This window comes from Eretmochelys imbricata, chromosome 12, assembly GCF_965152235.1.
Source record: "Eretmochelys imbricata isolate rEreImb1 chromosome 12, rEreImb1.hap1, whole genome shotgun sequence".
Classification (NCBI taxonomy): Eukaryota; Metazoa; Chordata; order Testudines; family Cheloniidae; genus Eretmochelys; species Eretmochelys imbricata.
The window spans coordinates 23,354,909-23,374,136 of record NC_135583.1 but is presented as its reverse complement, the minus strand read 5'-3'; the positions used below and the strand labels follow the sequence as shown (position 1 = coordinate 23,374,136).

Genomic DNA, 19,228 nt, shown 5'->3' with positions numbered 1-19,228 from the left:
CAACACTGTGGCCAAAAATACTAATGTGATCCCAGCATGCATAAACAGAGGAAATCTCAAGCAGGAGTAGAGATGTTATTTTACCTCTGTATTTGGTACTCATGACATCACAGCTGGAATACTGGGTCCAGTACTGGTGCCCACAATTCAAGATGGATGTTGAAAAATTAGCAAATGTTCAGCAAAGAGCCACAAGAATGATTACAAGATTAGAAAATCTGCTTTACAGTGACAGATTGAGCTCCTCGAGTCTGTTTACCTTAACGAAGACAAGGTTAAGGGATAACTGATTACAGTCTATAAATTGCTATATGGGAACAAATATTTAATAATTGGCTCTTCACTCAAGCAAAGAAAGGTATAACACAATCCAATGACTGGAAGTTGAAGCTAGACAAATTCAGACTGGAAATATGGTGTACATTTTTAACAGTGAGAGTAATTAACCTTTGGAACAAACTATTAAAGGTCATGGTGGACTCTGACAATTTTAAAATCAAGACTAGATGTTATTCTAAAAGATATCTGCTAGGAAATATTTTGAGAATGTTTCTATGGCCTGGGAAATCAGAATTTAAGCCTGTTTTCTGCATTTATAAAACATTAGCTTTCTTTCTGCATGGTTAGAATCATCTAGAGTAGTGGTCTCCAAGCTTTTTGAATCGCGCACCCCCAGGACCAGCTCTGGGGAAGCAAAGAAAAAAAAGAAGAAGAAGAAGAGCTGCCACCAGCATGCCGCCGAAGAATCAAAGGTCCAGGAGTGCTGCTGCCACCGTGCTGGCAGCGCTCCTCCTGCCGCGCACCCCTAGGGATGGTCTTGCGCACCCCACTTTGGAGACCACTGATCTAGAGCAGGGGTAGGCAACCTATGGCACATAAGCTGACTTTCAGTGACACTCACGCTGCCCAGGTCCTGGCCACCAGTCTGGGGGGCTCTGCATTTTAATTTAATTTTAAATGAAGCTTCTTAAACATTTTATAAACCTTATTTACTTTACATACAACAACAGTTTAGTTATATATTATAGACTTATAGAAAGAGACCTTCTAAAAATGTTAAAATGTATTACTGGCACGCAAAACCTTAAATTAGAGTGAATAAATGAAGACTCGCACACCACTTCTGAAAGGTTGCCGACCCCTGATCTAGAGACAATTCTAATAAAGACACAGGACCAGATGATAAGTATGAATCAAGTCCCTTTCACACTGCTTCTTGCCTCCCTCATGAGCATGAGGATTTATCCTGCTCCTGCAGCTGGAAAACCAAGCTTAACTGTGCCCTTCTACGCAGGACTGAAGCATGGTAGAATAACTGGCACATCTTTTTTCTGTGCTTGTTTCTCTTTTCCTTATCCAGCCTTCCATAGGGCAAAGATAGGCAGAAGCGTTGCGTCTGTTCTGCCTCTTTCCAGAGAAGGCTAGTAAATTAAGTTAAAAGGCTTAACTAAATAAGGGGATCAAAGGTCCCAGCCCAGCAGCAAGTTCTGGTTTACCACCAAGACGGGTACAAACAAGATAAAAGAAACCCACTGAAATCTGCTGGATATCAAGCAGAGAAAAACTTGGTGAACACCAGGGATGGTCTGGTTCAGAAAGTAGGATAGGAACAGGGTTTGCTGACTGCACTGCAGGAGGAAGTTAACACCATGTACGTGGGGAGGGATGAGGGAGGGACTAATAGCAGTGTAGAAAAAGGACAGTTGTGTCTAGGGAGGGAGCATAGGATGGATTTTTAACAGAGTATTTACAATAAAAGGAAACGTTAGGTTTAGTTTACTATCGTACATTTAATATATTTAGAAAATGTATGTCATATTCACAAGAAATATTATGTTGGGCATAAGAAAACCCTATATTGTCAGTTTAATTATTTTTAAATGATGTAAGTTAATCATCACTAGAATATTACTGAGTCCTGTTAAAAATTGCCTAGGTAGTGACCAAAGATTTGGAGCTGAAGACTACAATTTTGGAGCAAACATTTCCCAAGACAAAAAAATTAGCCTTGAGCCCTGGGAGTAAGGACACATTTCATGGTTTCACAACAGACAACATTCTCCTCCAACCATCTCCTACATACAGGGCATACCTAGAACACATCACACCTGCCCTTCCTTGAATCAATCCACAATTTGTTTAGTCCCCTCCTCGGCTCAAGAATCCTTTATGGAGAATCCTAATTACTACATTTTGGGGATGGAAGAAAAAGAGCATGCAATTGGAACTGAGCTCTTCAAGTGGAAATGTTCAGTTTTGTCAGAGCCACAAAATTTCTGGCCACTTTTTCCTTCTATCCTTTGTTTTCTTTCTGTATTCATAATTCAATTTTTATGGTATTCAGAAGTTCCCACCTAAAGCAGCCTTACTAAAATTATATTAACCTAAGTGGAGAATCACTGAGGTAAAGTGGGCAAACAGATTTTGTGCCAGGCCTAGTAAATCTCTGTAAAATTTCTGCAAGTGCCCTAAACCATGCATAAAAGACTAACAATCAGTCTATAATATTATGGGCCTCTCTTACACAGGGAGCAGGAAATGTCATGAGTGCCTATTCTCTTTCCCACCCTGAGGAACAGGTAGTGGATTCAATCATTAACACATACAGATCTTTTGAAATCTGCCTGGATCACAAGTTATCTGTGGAATTCCAGCACCTCTGTAATAATTCTCACTTTCCACCATCTTCATAGTAGCCATGCTCCTGCAGAAGCATGCTCCTATCAGTCCCAAACTTGTTGTTATACCCTGTTTTGTAGAAAAGGGTCCCACCATAACAGAGGACAGTGAGTGATAATACCTACTTGGTCAGCATTATCTTAACTGTTGTTTCCTCACTTATTTCCAAGGAATGATGCTGTCTCCCCAATAGGCCTTCCATATGGACAGGGCAAAGAGAACATAATACTACAGAGCCATAGCTCCCTGCTTTCTACCCACCACTTCCCCAAGGATCTGCTGAAACTTAAACCTCTCTTTTTCATAAAAGCAGTGGAAGGACAATGCAGATTTGCATGCACACTCACAAAAAAAATAACACTTTGTTTTTCACTCATTGTAATAACACCCAAAACTACTATAGCTAAAATATATTTCTCTATTTTTACATTTTGTTTACTTTGTATATATGTGTATGGTCAGTATCACATGTTGCTTCTATGGGGCTTCATGCAGTAAAATGGGAGAAAAAGTTATGAATATTAAAGTTTCCTTGCAAATAAAAATTGGCAGAGAAAATTCAGGAGCAGATAAATATCTGAAATTACTTTTAACTTTTTAAAAATTTACTAGATTTCAACTTGTCTATATACCCATAAGGCCAAAAAAGAAAAAAAAGAGAATGAACAATTTTATTCTGGGTATTTTTTTCCTGTCCCTAAAGTTTCTTGTGTTCCAATATATGCACAAGTTCTTTACAATACTGAGACTTCTTTTAAAACAAAATCAATATACCTTCAATATCAAGACTTCAATCATTTTCATCTACTGAAGTCGTCTTCTGTAATGCTGAAATGAGATATAAAGGATAATCAAGTGTTTAGCTATCAATTTTATCGAAATCTTATAAATGTTGAAGCTAAAATTGTAGTGATACTATCCATATCTAAAGAGCCTACAGATTTAAAATAAGCCCACTTAGTCAGCTGTATTTTTAAAGATATCTAGCTATTAGATTTGCAAATACAGCCTTCACAAAGTAAACCATTTTTTCTTAATGAGACTTAATTTGAAGCCTAATTAAGATTAACTACCCAACACACAACCACATCCATATAAAGTATCTGTTTAGTGCAGTTGGAATATCTGGAATACATAACTTATTTTGATCCCATGTCTACATCAAAACTCAAGAGGAAAACTCTGCCTAAACACAAGCCAGTTGCAGATTAGTTAACTAATGATGGGGCTAGACAAGAAGCCACCTAGGATGAAATTCTGTCCTCGCTGAAGTAAATGGCACATTCCCATTTAATCTTAGCAGGATCCAGAGTGAAATCCTCACTGCATTCCTATTGCCTGCATTATGCAGGAAGTCAGACTAGATTGTCATAATGATCCCTTTTGGCCTTGAAAGTCTCTTTGCAAATCTGTACAAGTCATTTATGTTCTGATTTTCGGAAGCGCAAAGCAAAAGAAAGTGACTGTTCCCACTCACTTAATGGGAGCTGTAGATGCTCAGTACCTCTAGGTGGGAAAAGAAGAAAAAAAAATCACACCATCACCCTTTTTTCCCCAAGTTACCTATCTGTAAAAAGTTATGTTTCCTCCTCTTTGTAAATCATTTCGAGATCAATGGGTGAAAAAATAGATTATATGTGGTGAACAACAACAAGATAATTAAGCTGTAACTGTTTGCATTCCGTTTTAATTTATACTTCAAAGTCCTATTAGGAGTTTAAATTATGCACAGGACTGAAATAAACACATTTTTCCATCACTACACTTTCCACCCCCACCTCAGCCCAAAACCTGTATTTTTTCAGTGAACAGTTGCTCACTCTAGATTTTCAGAAGCCAAACGAAAAAGGTGTACTGTATCTGCACTAGTCCAGTTAGCAAATTACTAGCGCTGAATTTTCCAAAAATCTTACAAAGAATTTAAGTATTGTAGTAGAGTTAGTATTTGTGTCTATGAAGATATATTTGTTACTCACTTTGTCTCTTAATGACTTGATCTCTGAAATAACAAAAGAGTTCAGTTAATAACCTTTCCTATAAACAGAAATTTGGGGCAAAATGGTGGTCAGATCTCAGTTACATGATCCAGTGACTGACACACTGATCTACAAAAAGAAAAGGAATACTGTGGTACCTTACAGACGAACAAATTTATTTGAGCATAAGCTTTCCTGAGCTACAGCTCACAGCTGTAGCTCATGAATGCTTATGCTCAAATAAATTTGTTCGTCTCTAAGGTGCCACAACTACTCCGTTTCTTTTTGCGGATACAGATTAACATAACTGCTACTCTGAACACCGATCTACAGTTCTCACTCCAGTCTTACAAAGGAAAAAAGAACTCCCTTAGTGAAGATTCATAGATAGAAGAATGAAAAATTGATACAAACAAACAAGAAAAATCCAGAGAGAGATGAGTTTTATCTTTGAAGGTGCAGTGAAAATTTAGAAAGTGCAGTAACTCCATTTACAGAGAAACACAATATTTAAAGATATACCATCAACTTAAAAATCACAAGTGTCTGAAAACTACTTAAGTAACACCTAAGAACACTATAAATTAAAAAATTATAGTAAAACACTATTTTTTTCATTTTTTGTTCATCTGACAGCCTTTTTGTCTAGTAAATTGTTATTTTTTATATGTAATCTGTCATTTTTCTCTTTTGTTTGGGTGTTCCTTTCATACAGCAACCAGGGAGAGAAAAAAATTAAAAGAAAGAAAATGTGATTATAAAAACAAAAAGTGTGGCAGGGGACTATATAAGGACTAGTGTGATATCAGAAACAACTTTCAACTCTTTAAATAAATATCAAGCTCACAAAATCCTATAGATATTTTAAAGGGAGCCCAGCCACTGGGAAGCAGAGGAGGATGGAGGGCTGAAAGTTGACATTTCAGAGTGAAAATGAAGCCCAAAGAAGAAAAGCTGGTAAAGAAAAAAAAAAAAGCTGAATTTAATAAAGAGCCTGAACCAGAAATCTAGACAAAAAGGGCATATTTCAACCATTACAAAGTGATGCAATCTCTATGGATATATTATCACAAGAAATGCGACAACCCTCTTTCAGGCTAATGCTCCCATTATACACACTCTAGTTTGGGGGACCATATGTTAGGGAGAAAGTGACTTCCTATCATCTCTCAATTTAGCAATAAATGTGCATGAGCAATAAAAAAACCCACACACATATACACCCCTCCATATCAGAAATAAAACACAGAAGGAATATGTGGGACTTCCTAACCCCTTAATCAATGTTATGGTCAAAATGTGTGGGACTGATGAGGGGACCCACACCCCTTCTTGATATTGGGGATAAAATGTTTGGGAGCATGACGATTTGTCTAAATCCCACATTCACCTCAATATCTGAAAAATATGCATGACAGGGGTAAGGGATGGTGCAACTTCCCCATAACCCCACCCCTTAAACACACACACACACACACACCCCAAAATACTGGGAAAGACATACACCCAGCACGCCCATACCCACCATTCACACACCCCTAGCTTGAGACTCACATTTATAAGGAAAGCACACAACTCTCCTCCCCCTTCTGTCAGGGTTAACGCAGATCCCTGGGGAAAAGAAAAGGGGGCGGTGGGTGGCTCTAGTGTTAACAACCCACTGGGGACAGAATTTTTTTTCTTTAAGAAAATTAAGAAAACGATTTCTCCTCCCCATAATCTCCTTCCCCCCGGTTTTATTTCTTTGCTGTTTTTTTGAGTTTTCTCAGAGGGAGGCCGCATCCTTTCCCCCACCTATCACCCCCTTAACAGCCCTCACCCTCACTCACAATCCCCACCCCACGAAGGTGCCCGTAGGCCAAGCGCCTACTACTAACAGCCAGCCTCACACTTCTCTTCAGAAGCTTCTAGAAGAGCCTCTTCCCATTCTTAAGCTTGCCACCTACACAGCCTGAACGGCTAGAAGAGCTAACTACCATGCGCAATCCTCCCGCCGACACCCACTCAACTCCAACCATGCGCATCTCTACTGCGCCTGCGCATGAAGCTACACTGGTAACGCTCTTCCTCCCGCCCCGTTCCTCGCCCCGCGCTTGCGCAGTGAGGGGGCTACACGAGCACACGGTACCTGCGCTATGCCTGCTGTATGGAAATCCCTGCGTTCCCTACCTCACGCGGATACGCTAGTGTGACGCGCCCCCCCAGTACTGTAATGGCGCCAAACTGTCTCCGCTTAGGTGTGCTATGCACGCGCAGGATTCCAACTGTATTCTCCCTGGCAGAGCGGGAAGGGGGAGGGTCTAAGGCGCTATTGGAGAAGGCGGGAGAGGGGGCGATGTGAGGCAGGAGAAGGGGAAGGGTGCGAGGAAGGTGTTGAATGTTAGTTGTTCTTTGGGACTTGGTCTAACGTTCCAAACGGCTGCCACAATCTTGCTATGCTAAAGGAAGCTGACACAAAAATGGCCCCTCATTGCGTTCCCGCCCCCAGCCATTTTACTCCAGCTCCTGCCGCGATCAACAAAACAAAGCTTGAAAAAAATAGATTTTGTGACTGTATCAGTGCAAAAGAGTAAAGGAGTATTATGTAGTGCTGTACTGTCTTCCATGGTCAATGAGGTAATCCCCTGCATGTCATCTTTGCTGCATTTCTTCTTCTCACAATTCATATTAGTATACAGATGAACTGCAATTAGTGAAGTAAAGGGAACCAGAGAGTGTGGAAGTGATGAAGGTCTCATGATGAAGCTGATCAGTTGTAGTATAAAGATTTTTAAATTCTCTTATCTTCCTAGCACTCATCTAATTCCCCTCAAATGCTAAATTATTGGTTCATCATTCTGTGTCAACCCCCCAACTATGAGTCCCTCATTGCTTTCACCCTCTTCCACTTCAAATACAAGCTTCTTGTGCTTATCTTTAATGCCTTTTACAATTAACCTACTTCCGTAATCTTATTACATTAAGTCCCTAACCCTCCTCTCTGACTCCTTCACTGGTATGGACGTATCCTACCGTGGCCCCGCTGGTGACAGATCTAGCGCACCTTCCTTATTTTCCCCTTTCAGACTCCCCCGTAATTCCATGACAGCTCTTTTGCTTTCATAATGCTCCTAGTGGAAGATACTTTATTACCAAAAATAGCTCATATAATCCCCAACAAAAAGTATTAAACATAGTTCACTTCCCACACGCAGTGAATATAGTCCTTAAAACCCCACTCTTTCCAGCAGGCACACCCAACCAGTCTCTCTGCTGAGAGGCCCTCCTATACCATTCTCCAGTATCTTCCACCACTTCTAGGCTCCTTTTCAGTTCTCTTCTGTCCCTCTGCAAGGACAGCCCCTGCATCCCCACCCCTTCCAGCAACAGTGAACACCTCTCTTCCTCCAGCCTCGCTACTGGGAGATCATCCTCAGCAAGAGAGTATCCCTTACTCCTTCTGCCTCTCTCACTGTTTCCCTGAGTCCAGTGCTCCAATATGGAGGTATCAGCAGATAAGCTCCTCCACTGTTCTCCAGCCCTGAGCTTCAAGTCTCCATCTTTGATGGCAGCAAGCAACAACCTCTTGCTGCTCTCCAGCCTTTTCCCAGGAATCAATCACAGCTTCCTTCCAGGACCTTCCATAGGTTCTCACCTGCCTTTTTCCTGATTGAATCAGTCTGTGCTCTAACACAACCCTCATCCACAAGGTCTCTCCCTCTCCAGTGCCCAACCTGCCCTGTTTTAAGCCCAACTGAGAGGTGCACTGATCCTGCTTCCTCTTAAAGAGCCAGTGTCACCCTCTGACAGTCTGCTTCTTTCGTGCCAACCTATGTGCACAGATCTCAGTCCCCAAACTAGTCCATAAAGCCATTACCCTATCCTTAAAAGTCACTTTTACTGAAATGCCTATATGACAAACTGCCAGGCAATACCAGCTAGATAGATGGACATCTGCTATTTTCTTGGGTTTATTTGTATTCTATATGTAACACAACTAAATAATAAAAATTAAACATTTCAGCATTTTTGCATCATTTTACAGGTATATGTTCAATGTAACTCTAGTAAAAACAAACAGCTATTAGTTCAGTGCCTGAAAATTTAGCTATAAAGACTTTTGCCACTTTTAGTGGCTAAACAAAAGTTTAAAAAAACAAGCTCAAGCTAGGGCATTTAAGTGACCACATATGCAAAACAAAAGAGCAGAAGCAGGTTGTACCCATCATTCTCCTAATACTGCAGTGGTTAAGAGCTGAAATAGCATGAGACACTAACCCACAAAATCTCCCAATTGCTACTGTTTCTTCTTCCTCTTGTCTTCTTGTCTAGCAGAGGTGGTTTGAACATTTTCAATTTTTGTCAATATATGCTGTTTTGCGAAAGCCAAAACATTTCACAGAGATTTATTGATTTTGATTAAGTTTTGACAGTAAGGTCTCAGAGACCCAGAGTGGACTCCCTAGTCACTTACAATTTGAAAACCTGAGCTTTTTGATCTGAAAATGGACGTTTCAACAATTCTGTTTGTGAAAGTGTTCAAAAAGTTTTGCTTTTGTTCTAGTCCAGAACAAAACCAAAATTTAAACCCCCAAAAGTTGTCATGAAATGCAACTGTTGTTCTCTGGCGAGCTCTACTGTCTGGGGTCTAGCTCCTAATTATCCTCTCTTTTCCCTTTTATGTACAGCATGGAGCACATTTACATAGATCTCATATCACTGGGTCTTCCTCTGAAAACTCCACTTGTAAAAGAAAAGTAGCAGAGATGAACAACAGTTTGGGAGCTATGTGAGCTGTATTCCCACACCATGAGACAAAGATAGCAAGGCAAGATACCATCAGTATAATAGTCAAGGAGCAGATGTGGGATGTTTGAGGTAGGACAGTAATGTTTTCAAGCCTCTACATTTTCCTCTTCAGTTGTTCATACTGATATATACGGTAACATTAATTTCTGTATTCTCAGAACTATACAGTAAACCGTATTTTCATCTTTTAAGTTGTTCAAATCTTTCATTTAAAGTAAATATGGTACTAAATAAAGGGAATGACTGCTGTCAAACCAGTCCTTAGATCGTTAGTTCTTAATTTGGAAATAAACAAATTTTGAAGGGAATAAATCTCTCAAGCCTCAGTACACCTTAAGTAATACAAATAAAACTAATTAAAATAAACATTTATTGAACAATTATATACAAAATATTGTTGGCAAATAAGTTAACTTAATGAACGCATGTTGAGATTCCTAAAGATGAGAGTAGAAAATGCAGTCATACAATGGAAAACTCCTCCAATTACATTTGTAGACACATTAACATATTAGTGTGATCCAAAAGATATCTTTTGGAAGCAGAACAGAAGAGATAGCTAAATTCTAAGTGCGACAAGAATATTTCAGTACTCAATGAGAAAAGGGAACTGAATTGTTCAAGGGACATGGGTTACAGACTAGTCCACTTTTATGACATACATTGGCAATGGCCAAATATCATTACCATAAAATGGCTCTTTGGTGAACAACATGAATTAAGTTGGTAGTTTACATCAAGTTCTCAGTGAACATATGTCCACATCAAAACTGGCACATTTGTTCAGTTTCAAAGTACTAAATATATTTGAAGTCTGAACCCTTCTCTTACCCAAAGTAGCATCTCCTGATCTTGTTTGAGATCCATTGGCATGGCAACATAAAGAAGCTTGTACTGCTGATTCCCATGATGTACCTGACCTGTTCTTTGGCAAATGAAGACTTCAGCCTCCAGGGCTAACCACTTAGCAACTGTCACAAAGGACTAACTGCACTAAAATATATAAAATTTGATACATACGGAATTTAACGGAGATGACATATTATAGTCTGCTATTGCAATCTGCATTACTTCCCACTATATTAGAGTCCATCTTTAGAGGATTGATGTGTTTATATTTTGGTTGGATATTAACATGGACAGTAAGATTGTTAAGGTTTTGTATTACAACTCGGTGAAGCTTACTGTCTTCTTTCATTAGTTCTTCAACCTTCTTATCTGTAGACAAAAAAAGTTTCTTTTCTCCTGTATAATCTGGATCTTTTGGATACAGCTCATCTCCTGAAAAATATTAAGTTTTAATTAAATACTTTTATTTTTCAGTGATCTAGCAATTTTTAGGATACAAGCTACTTTATTATCAGTATTTGAAAATGTGTGGAAATGGAGTTCAGAGTACAATCAGATTTAAAAGAAAATTGCTTCCAATCTTTCCCAAATTTCAAGATGGCCATGAAATTCCATAATAGCCACCAGGAATGTAACACTGCAGGTTCCAGATGTTGCAATAAATCTGGAATCTAATGGAACATTCAAGTTCAAAGGCAGCTTTTTCAGATAGTAAAATGTATTTATTTTTTCCATTACAAACAAATAAAGAAATATCCAAGAACCTCACATACACTAATGAATATGGTCTCACTGCATCCTTGACATAAGAAATTACAGATTATAGATGGACAAATGAAGCAGAGATTAAGTGACTTTCCCACTTTACACAAGAAGTTGTGGCAGACTAAGAACAGAAAGCAGATAAGATTAACCAGTTTTGTTTAAAAACTGATCTTGGTGGAAGAATCTTGTCCAGCCTTTTATGGAGAGCAAGTGTAATATGATGAAAATATAGAAAGGAAATTAGGAGACAGAAGACCAATTGTAATAAATAAGAACATTAGAGAGGAGATGACCAGAAAAAAAAAAAAAAACCAACAAGAAGCAGAAAATAGCAACTAAAGATACAATTTATGCCCTTTTGCCAAAAAATAAATAAAAATAAAAAAAAGCGGTAGAGGAAAGGAGGTAAAAACTAAAATGTTTAAATAGGCAGGTAGTAGCAAGAAATGAAGATATTAGAAAGATGGACTAGCTAATAATCACTCGGGATACTGCAATGTTTGGGACTCTTGCTTAGCAGGGATCAGATCCATTGCCCAATAAGGCCAGTAGGATGGGGCTATAACTCATCCTGCAGACAAAAATGAAAAACAAATAAAACAGTCGTATCCTTCAGCGTGAAAAGTATGACATAATTAAAATATTAATGATTCCCACAATACCCTGTATGAGAGTTAACACATGTTGACAATCTGATTAAACATAGAAATTACCATACTGCCTAGTCCAGTACCCTAAGAGTGGCCAATATCAACTACTTCAGAGGAAGAAACCCTGCAATAGGTTTGGGTAATGGGATAATCTACTCTCAAGGAAACTTTTTTCTGGATCCCTAGTAGTCAGTTGGCCCCAAAGCTCAAGGGTTTATCTCCTTTCCAATGCTCTTTTATGGTAATAAAAGCTCTTTCACTTGGTTAATTTACCTGGTAACAGCTGAATGTAGCCATCCGAAGCTGCCAAAGTAACGGGCATCCAACGTTCACACCCTTCTAAAGCACGATCAGAACCAAACCTATGCAGGTCACAAAGTGAAGAAAAGTTGCACAGCCTACATAATTCATAGAACTGAGGTGGAGCAAAGTATATTTCTTGAGACTTAAAGAGTTCAAGAGCTTCTGGAGGGGTTGACCACTGTAAAAGAAAGATAAACATGAAATATTATTTTCTTCTTGATCTCTTTCGGTGAAATTCTATCAATTGCATAAACCCTACTGAAACCCTTAGCAGTGGCAAGGAAGGCCTTGTGTGAACAACATCTCATCTGAAGAGTTTACCCTATTAGCATTCTGGATTCCAAAAAGAGGTACAATTTTCAGTGTGTTGCCCGTAGATTTAGACTGAACTAATATAAATGTGAAATAGAACTGTATTGGTGAGTTATACACACACCAAAAAAACACCCACACACAACACAAAGTTTCCAAATGGTAGCATTTTAAAACATTTCTTCTACAAAAATTTTGATTTTTTTTTTAAATTCATAAGACACTTGAGGATTGCACATAGGTGTGCCAAATCTGGACTTCAATTTTGTTTTTAAAAGGGGATATTAACTCTGCTTTCAGGGCATAATAAAGACTTCCATTGAATAATGCAAAACTCAAAGCAAACTCAGCGCAAACTCAGCTACAGAATTGCTACAAATGCCTTCATAATTAAGTGAAAATTTACCTCGAAGCACTTGCTTCTTAGCCAAGATGAGTATGCAGTTTTCAGAAATTAGAAAAACCAGATACAAAGTGTTAACTTCATGTCAGTTGTATTTTCTATATGTATGAAATTCTTCCATTATCACCCAAATGTTGGTTTCATGTATCAAGACTATGGTGTGTGGGCCTTTACTGACACACCTTTCCCTCCATGTTCTTGTGAATGACGTCCACAATAAATTTCTGATATGATATTGGTAAAAAGTAAAAAAATATATATAATCAAGTATTAACTTGTTCAAAACAAGTTCTCTGATGTTTTAAACTTTGGTTTGTGTTTCACTGTATGTAGTTTCTATCAGAGATAAATACTCACAAAGAAACATTGGTAGTGTCAAAAAAGTGTAGTGAATTTGTACAAAGGACCACAGTTATTCGACAACCGTCTCTGTCTTGAGACCACCCCAGAGTATGCCCAAGCATATAAACATTCAAGGGTCACATCCCACTAATACTGCATAATGTGGGTGTATGATGGGTGATTGTAACAGGAGGATCTGCCCCTTTAATACTTCATGGAGCAGCCAACCTCCCACCACAGAGAAAATCCCAGAGACAGATTCTAGGAAGAAACTGAAGCAGCTGATTAGCATCTCATGACTGGCCCACACTCTCAGCTGGACAATATAAAGAATGGAGTTCCATAAAAGGGTAGGATTAACTAACCATCCAGTGAAAAGAGCAGCAGATGACAGGCAGGCAGTTCTTTTGAGCCCCCTGGGGTTGGCCCTACCCAGCAGCTACCAAGCGCAGAAGACCCCAGTCTGAACCCCTATCAGAGTGTTATTTGTGTTAGAAAAGCATGCAAAAAAAGTTTCCCTCTTTGTGGAGACAGTAAACATAGCCCTGAAAAAAGCGACAGAAACCTAACATGGACACGGCTGACTATCCCCAGCAAGTGACTAGGGCCACCAGTATACAGTCATCTAGAAGCGGGTCACCTTTTGATGGTCTTCTGTGGTTGATGTATTTATCCTCTGGAAGTCTAACATCTCCTACTAGTCGTACGGCATGTGGGTGTATACCGGTTAATCATCTAAAATCCAATCACCTCCTACCGTGTACAAAATATGTAATATATAGTAGGTTTCAGAATGTCAGTAGGTGTATGGACAGCTGGAATCTGGCACATCAACTCCAAATGGTGCTGCACAAGGGTGCAGATTACAAGATGTACAAGGACGTCTATAGGAAGTATATTTACATAATCACCTAGTTGACCAGCACTATGTCGGAGGTATGAAGACACTGGGAGGGAGGGAAGGAGGAGAAATGAGTGTTGCATAGGCATAGCTCCTCCTGGGCCCTCCCTATAGTTTCCATGGGATGTAAGGGAAGTATAGGGAAAGACAGAAGGTGTTTGTGGTTATGAAACCTTACCTGGAAGCCTGTCACCTCCTGCTCATCCTGCGACGTGTGCGGAGGCCGCTCCTCAAGGCAGCACAGGTAGAAGGCAGTGTCGTAGCGCCGGTCCCCCCGGCCAGCCCTGGGCACCGGAGTCAGCCAGTTGCCCCACTCGTGCAGCGCCCAAATGTTGGGGACGCAGCGCAGGTAACGGCAGAGCTGTAGGAAGCAGGCCGGCTCCTGCTGCACCCGTCGCCGCCACTCGGCGAGCTCCGGACCCGGCGGCAGGTGGTGCTGAGGCAGCAAGCGGGCCGGGCCTGGATCAGTGGCGGGGCCGGGGCCCGACACCAGGAGCAGGATGCCCGCCTCTTCGAAGGTCTCCCGGATGGCGCAGATGCGGAAGGCCACGTCCCCCGGCAGTGGCGAGCCAAGGTCAGCCCGGTCGGTGGCGAACACCGGAGCTCGGTTACCGCCGGGCGGCGACGGCCGCACGGAGCCCAGCCCGCAGCGGGGCAAGGCGGGCAGCAGCCCCAGCCAGTCAGCAGAGAAGTCGGCCGCCTCCAGCAGGCCGCCTGGGAAGACGTGGGCGCTGGGCAGGAAGCCGCTCCGACGGCTCCGCTGCAGCAGCAGCATCTCGTAGTCAAAGGGGCCTAGTAGGGACCGCACCGGCGCCCCGCACCCAGCAGCCAGCAGCAGCGTAGCCGCCTCTCGCCAGTGCCGCAGTTGCGTGTTCATACCGGCATGGAGGACAGGAAACGTGGTGGCTCGGTGGATAGCCACCGTCCCCGTGTACCACCTACCTCGGCTCCATCGCCCCCAGCCTCCTGGGAGGAGCCACTACACCTGTGAGGCTTAAGCATGCAGCTTAATGGACAAAAACAAGGAGGAGTCCTTGTGGCACCTAGAAACTCATAAGGTGTGCAGCAGGAGGAGCACCGTCAGCACAGCGGCAGCTTTTTTTTTTTTTTTTTTGCTTCCCTAGAGCTGGCCTTGGGGGTGCAAGATCCAAAAAGTTTGGAGACCACTGTATAAACACATAGTACATGAGAAGATGGGAGTTGCCTTACCAAGTGTGGGGGGGTCAGTTCTAATGAGACAATTAAATTAAAGTGGAAGTGGGCTATTATTACATGAGGAAAATTCACTTTTGTAGTGGTAATTGAGGTGGCCCATTTCAAACAGTGAATACAGACTAGCTCAGCTACCACTCTGAAACCTGGCTTAATGGACAGCGAGTAGATCAGTAACAATGCCAGTGTTAAAAACAATTAAATTCCGACACACGTAAATATAATCCCCAAAGACAGTGGTTCCCAAACTCATCCAGCCGCTTGTGCGGGGAAAGCCCCTGGTGGGCCGGGCTGGCTTGTTTACCTGCCGCGTCTGCAGGTTCGGCTGATCACGGCTCCCAGTGGCTGCGGTTCGCTGCTCCAGGCCAATAGGAGCTGCTGGAAGCGGCGGCCAGTACATCCCTCGCCAGCACTCATCAGCGTGATGAAGGCAAATCAGAAACCGACGATAAGGAACGCGATAGGGCAAACATTTAGACAGGCGAGTAGTCTAGTCTCCATGTGCAGAAGCTTAGGAATGCACAGTAGTGCATGAGAGTCAATGTCAGTGAAGCTTGTATGGTTGGTGCAATGAAATGAAAAACAAAAAACAAAACAATCTGCATTTCTTGAGATTTTAAACCACCATGATTACAGTAAGAAAACCAATTATTTAATAAAAATCTAGCCCAATGACAAGTGGATGTGAAAACCTTGAGCTCCGAGTGGCCCTATTTCTTCTTAATTATTATTTGCTCCTGACCTCCCTAACTCCAGTAGCTGGAAGTCAAGTTACACAACTTTCTCTACTATGTCACAGTGAAACAAACTATCCACAAGAATCACATCTACCATTGAAATACAGCTATTTCAAGGATGAAACTGCATTTGTTAACAGAAAGTGAAAAATACTTACAGAACTGCAGGGAGGATTTAGAGAGATGGGATGAAATTACCCAATTTGGAACATAACCAGTGTTAATAGCCTATTTCCTACTTTTGCACACACACACAAAATACTGTGGGATCTTTAATAAGCAGAAGTGATCAGGACTGAGGTTTTACATTTCATCTGAAGGGTGGCATATACAATGCTAGAATATTGGTTCAATAGTGTTTCAGAGAGAATGCTACCTACTAAATTACTAATGCTACCTTCTGATGCATCTTGGAGTTCCTTATAGGTTTTCCATAAGTGCTGAAGTAGTCCAGTGCTGCCTAACTTGTGAGTTCATTATTTACAAGAGCACAGCACAAAGTAACATGGCTGCAGGCCATGCAATACATTTTACTTGTAAAAAAAACTTCCTTAATACGTTAACACAAAACATGTTGAGAGGAGTCAGTCCTCAGCTAAAAGAAGAATAAGGCTTTAATAAAAGATTTAAAGAGAAGTGGCTCCCTGGTTCTGAGCCAGGGTATTGGGAGAGTTCCAGTTACATGAAGCAGCAGAAGTGAAAGTGCACTCCAAGCATCCTCTCCAGTATCCTCTTTGCTAGCTTTGTGACACTAAACTCTTTAGAAGAGAAAGGAATAAAATAAAAAGAAGACTCTAGTTAAGACCATCAGCTTGGAGGCTACTGAAACATACTAGATACTGACAAAGCATGCAGACCTATGGAAGAAGTAAGGCAAGATAAACAATTATTAAATAGTAAAATATAAGAGATTATTTTAGTGGATCAGATACTCTACAGAAAATGTACATCAAGCCCAAAGAATTTATATTTTTTTAAATGAGGTTAAAAGAAAGTGAAGCTTCCAAAATCAAGCATTCAAAAATGCCAGAATTAAGGTTGCCCATGGAACTTTAATTTGGCCCTGTTATAAAAATAAAGGGAAGGGTAAACCCCTTTTGTCTCTGCTTGGCCACAGTTTCAGCTTTCAGTTTCAGCTGCTTTCCAAAGGAAAAAAAAATTTCCTTTTTAAAATCTGTATTTCTAGTTCAAAAAATCTCAACTGGATCTCAAAATGATTTCAGGTTAATCCCACCGCTGCCACCATGTCAAGGTTCCTCCCCCACTCTGAACTCTAAGGTACAGATGTGGGGACCTGCATGAAAAACCTCCTAAGCTTATCTTTACCAGCTTAGGTCAAAACTTCCCCAAGGTACAAAATATTCCACCCGTTGTCCTTGGACTGGCCGCTACCACCACCAAACTAATACTGGTTACTGGGGAAGAGCTGTTTGGACGCGTCCTTCCCCCCAAAATACTTCCCAAAACCTTGCACCCCACTTCCTGGACAAGGTTTGGTAAAAAGCCTCACCAATTTGCCTAGGTGACTACAGACCCAGACCCTTGGATCTTAAGAACAATGAATAATCCTCCCAACACTTGCACCCCCCCTTTCCTGGGAAATGTTGGATAAAAAGCCTCACCAATTTGCATAGGTGACCACAGACCCAAACCCTTGGATCTGAGGACAATGAAAAAGCATTCAGTTTTTTACAAGAAGACTTTTAATAAAAAATAGAAGTAAATAGAAATAAAGAAATCCCCCCTGTAAAATCAGGATGGTAGATATCTTACAGGGTAATTAGATTCAAAAACATAGAGAACCCCTCTAGGCAAAACCTTAAGTTACAAAAAAGATACACAGACAGAAATAGTTATTCTATTCAGCACAATTCTTTTCTCAGCCATTTAAAGAAATCATAATCTAACACATACCTAGCTAGATTACTTACTAAAAGTTCTAAGACTCCATTCCTGGTCTATCCCTGGCCAAGACCCAGCATACAGACAGACACAGACCCTTTGTTTCTCTCCCTCCTCCCAGCTTTTGAAAGTATCTTGTCTCCTCATTGGTCATTTTGGTCAGGTGCCAGCGAGGTTACCTTTAGCTTCTTAACCCTTTACAGGTGAAAGGAGCTTTCCCCTGGCCAGGAGGGATTTCAAAGGGGTTTACCCTTCCCTTTATTTTTATGACAGGCCCCTTTGTGTATATGCGTAATGGCATAATCTTTAATTACTTGATCACAGACTATTTTTCTAGACCCATGCTTCATTCGATTAATTACTTACAGGCATTTCCTATCTTTTGAGTGCTTGACTTCACAACATTAACATTCTTTTCACAATTTTTTTATGTAACATAATTATAGGAGGAACGAACAGTGATGCCTACATTTAGGCAAGCAAACATTTTTTCTTGGTGATACATGCCTTTTTCTGAGAAGCTTTACTACCTCCATTGTTTGCAACCTGGTTTTGATCTTTGACAACAGAAAAGCCCAGGTGCTTTTTGTTCATCTCATGAAATTCTATTCAGATTTGGCAGTTATAAGCTGTTGTAAATCACTATTTCCTTACTGTGTCTTATGTTTTTAGAATTTCATTTTGTCAGCATGCAAAAACCCTGAACATTGTAAGGCCAGACCATAGCTATAATAGCTGCACCATACACTATACTGAGAACCCCAGGGAGCAGAAATTCAACGCAGTTGCTGTGAGCAACTTTGTAGCAGTGGGAGAGAGAGACCCAAGTCTGGTTCCCCTCAGTCAGCCTGTGGACCAGTGTAGGCTTATGCCACACTGAGCATTCACAGAAGCTGGGAATAGAATATAGATGTCTAATATAGCAGATTGTTGGTATGACTCTCATCCACATAGCCATGCTGCCTTTCAGAACTAACCTACTGTATGTTTGTCCTTAGATATGCTATCTGTAAAAGGGGGCTACTCATTCATTGTTAACCTACTGTTTCAGTGTGCTCAAGGGATGAATCAGGATTGTTGCATATTGTTGTTCTTTGTGGGAATCCTGCCACATTTGCTTTAGAAGTTGAAAGTGTGTGAAGAATGAATCAGAGTACTATAAGAAGAGAAAGGATGGGTTTATGGTTTAAGGCTGGTTTAATGACACAAAGAAGAACTCAGTTCTCTCCCTGCTTCTGCCACAAATTTCCTTTATGATGCTGGACAAGTTACTTAAACCAAATTTTAACAGGTGGCCACTAAATGTATTCTTCATTTTTCTAGGTGCTTGAGATATGTAGGACCTAACTTTCAGAAATGCTACTGAGGACTCACAACTATAACTGAAGTCAATGGGAGCTCTGTCTACT

The 19,228-nt window shown here is 40.8% G+C and overlaps 2 protein-coding genes across 2 annotated transcripts in view; both read right to left on the bottom strand.

The window, feature by feature from the left end:
* Nucleotides 1-6,571, bottom strand: part of TDRD12 (tudor domain containing 12) — a 119,184-nt gene extending 112,613 nt beyond the window's left edge. The window contains exons 1-3 of the mRNA XM_077831038.1: nt 6,545-6,571; nt 4,656-4,678; nt 3,454-3,507 (exon numbers count right to left, since the gene is read on the bottom strand). Of these exons, the coding sequence (XP_077687164.1) occupies nt 3,454-3,483 (30 nt within the window). The 5' untranslated portion in view covers nt 3,484-3,507; nt 4,656-4,678; nt 6,545-6,571. The remainder of the gene's footprint in view (nt 1-3,453; nt 3,508-4,655; nt 4,679-6,544) is intronic.
* Nucleotides 6,572-9,796: 3,225 nt separating this feature from the next.
* NUDT19 (nudix hydrolase 19) lies at nt 9,797-14,878 on the bottom strand. The gene is made up of 3 exons (XM_077831174.1): nt 14,147-14,878; nt 11,981-12,188; nt 9,797-10,724 (listed from the first exon to the last, which is right to left on the bottom strand). Exons 1-3 carry the CDS (start codon nt 14,843-14,845, stop codon nt 10,486-10,488), a joined length of 1,146 nt encoding a protein of 381 aa, XP_077687300.1. The 5' UTR covers nt 14,846-14,878; the 3' UTR covers nt 9,797-10,485.
* Nucleotides 14,879-19,228: the final 4,350 nt, after the last annotated feature.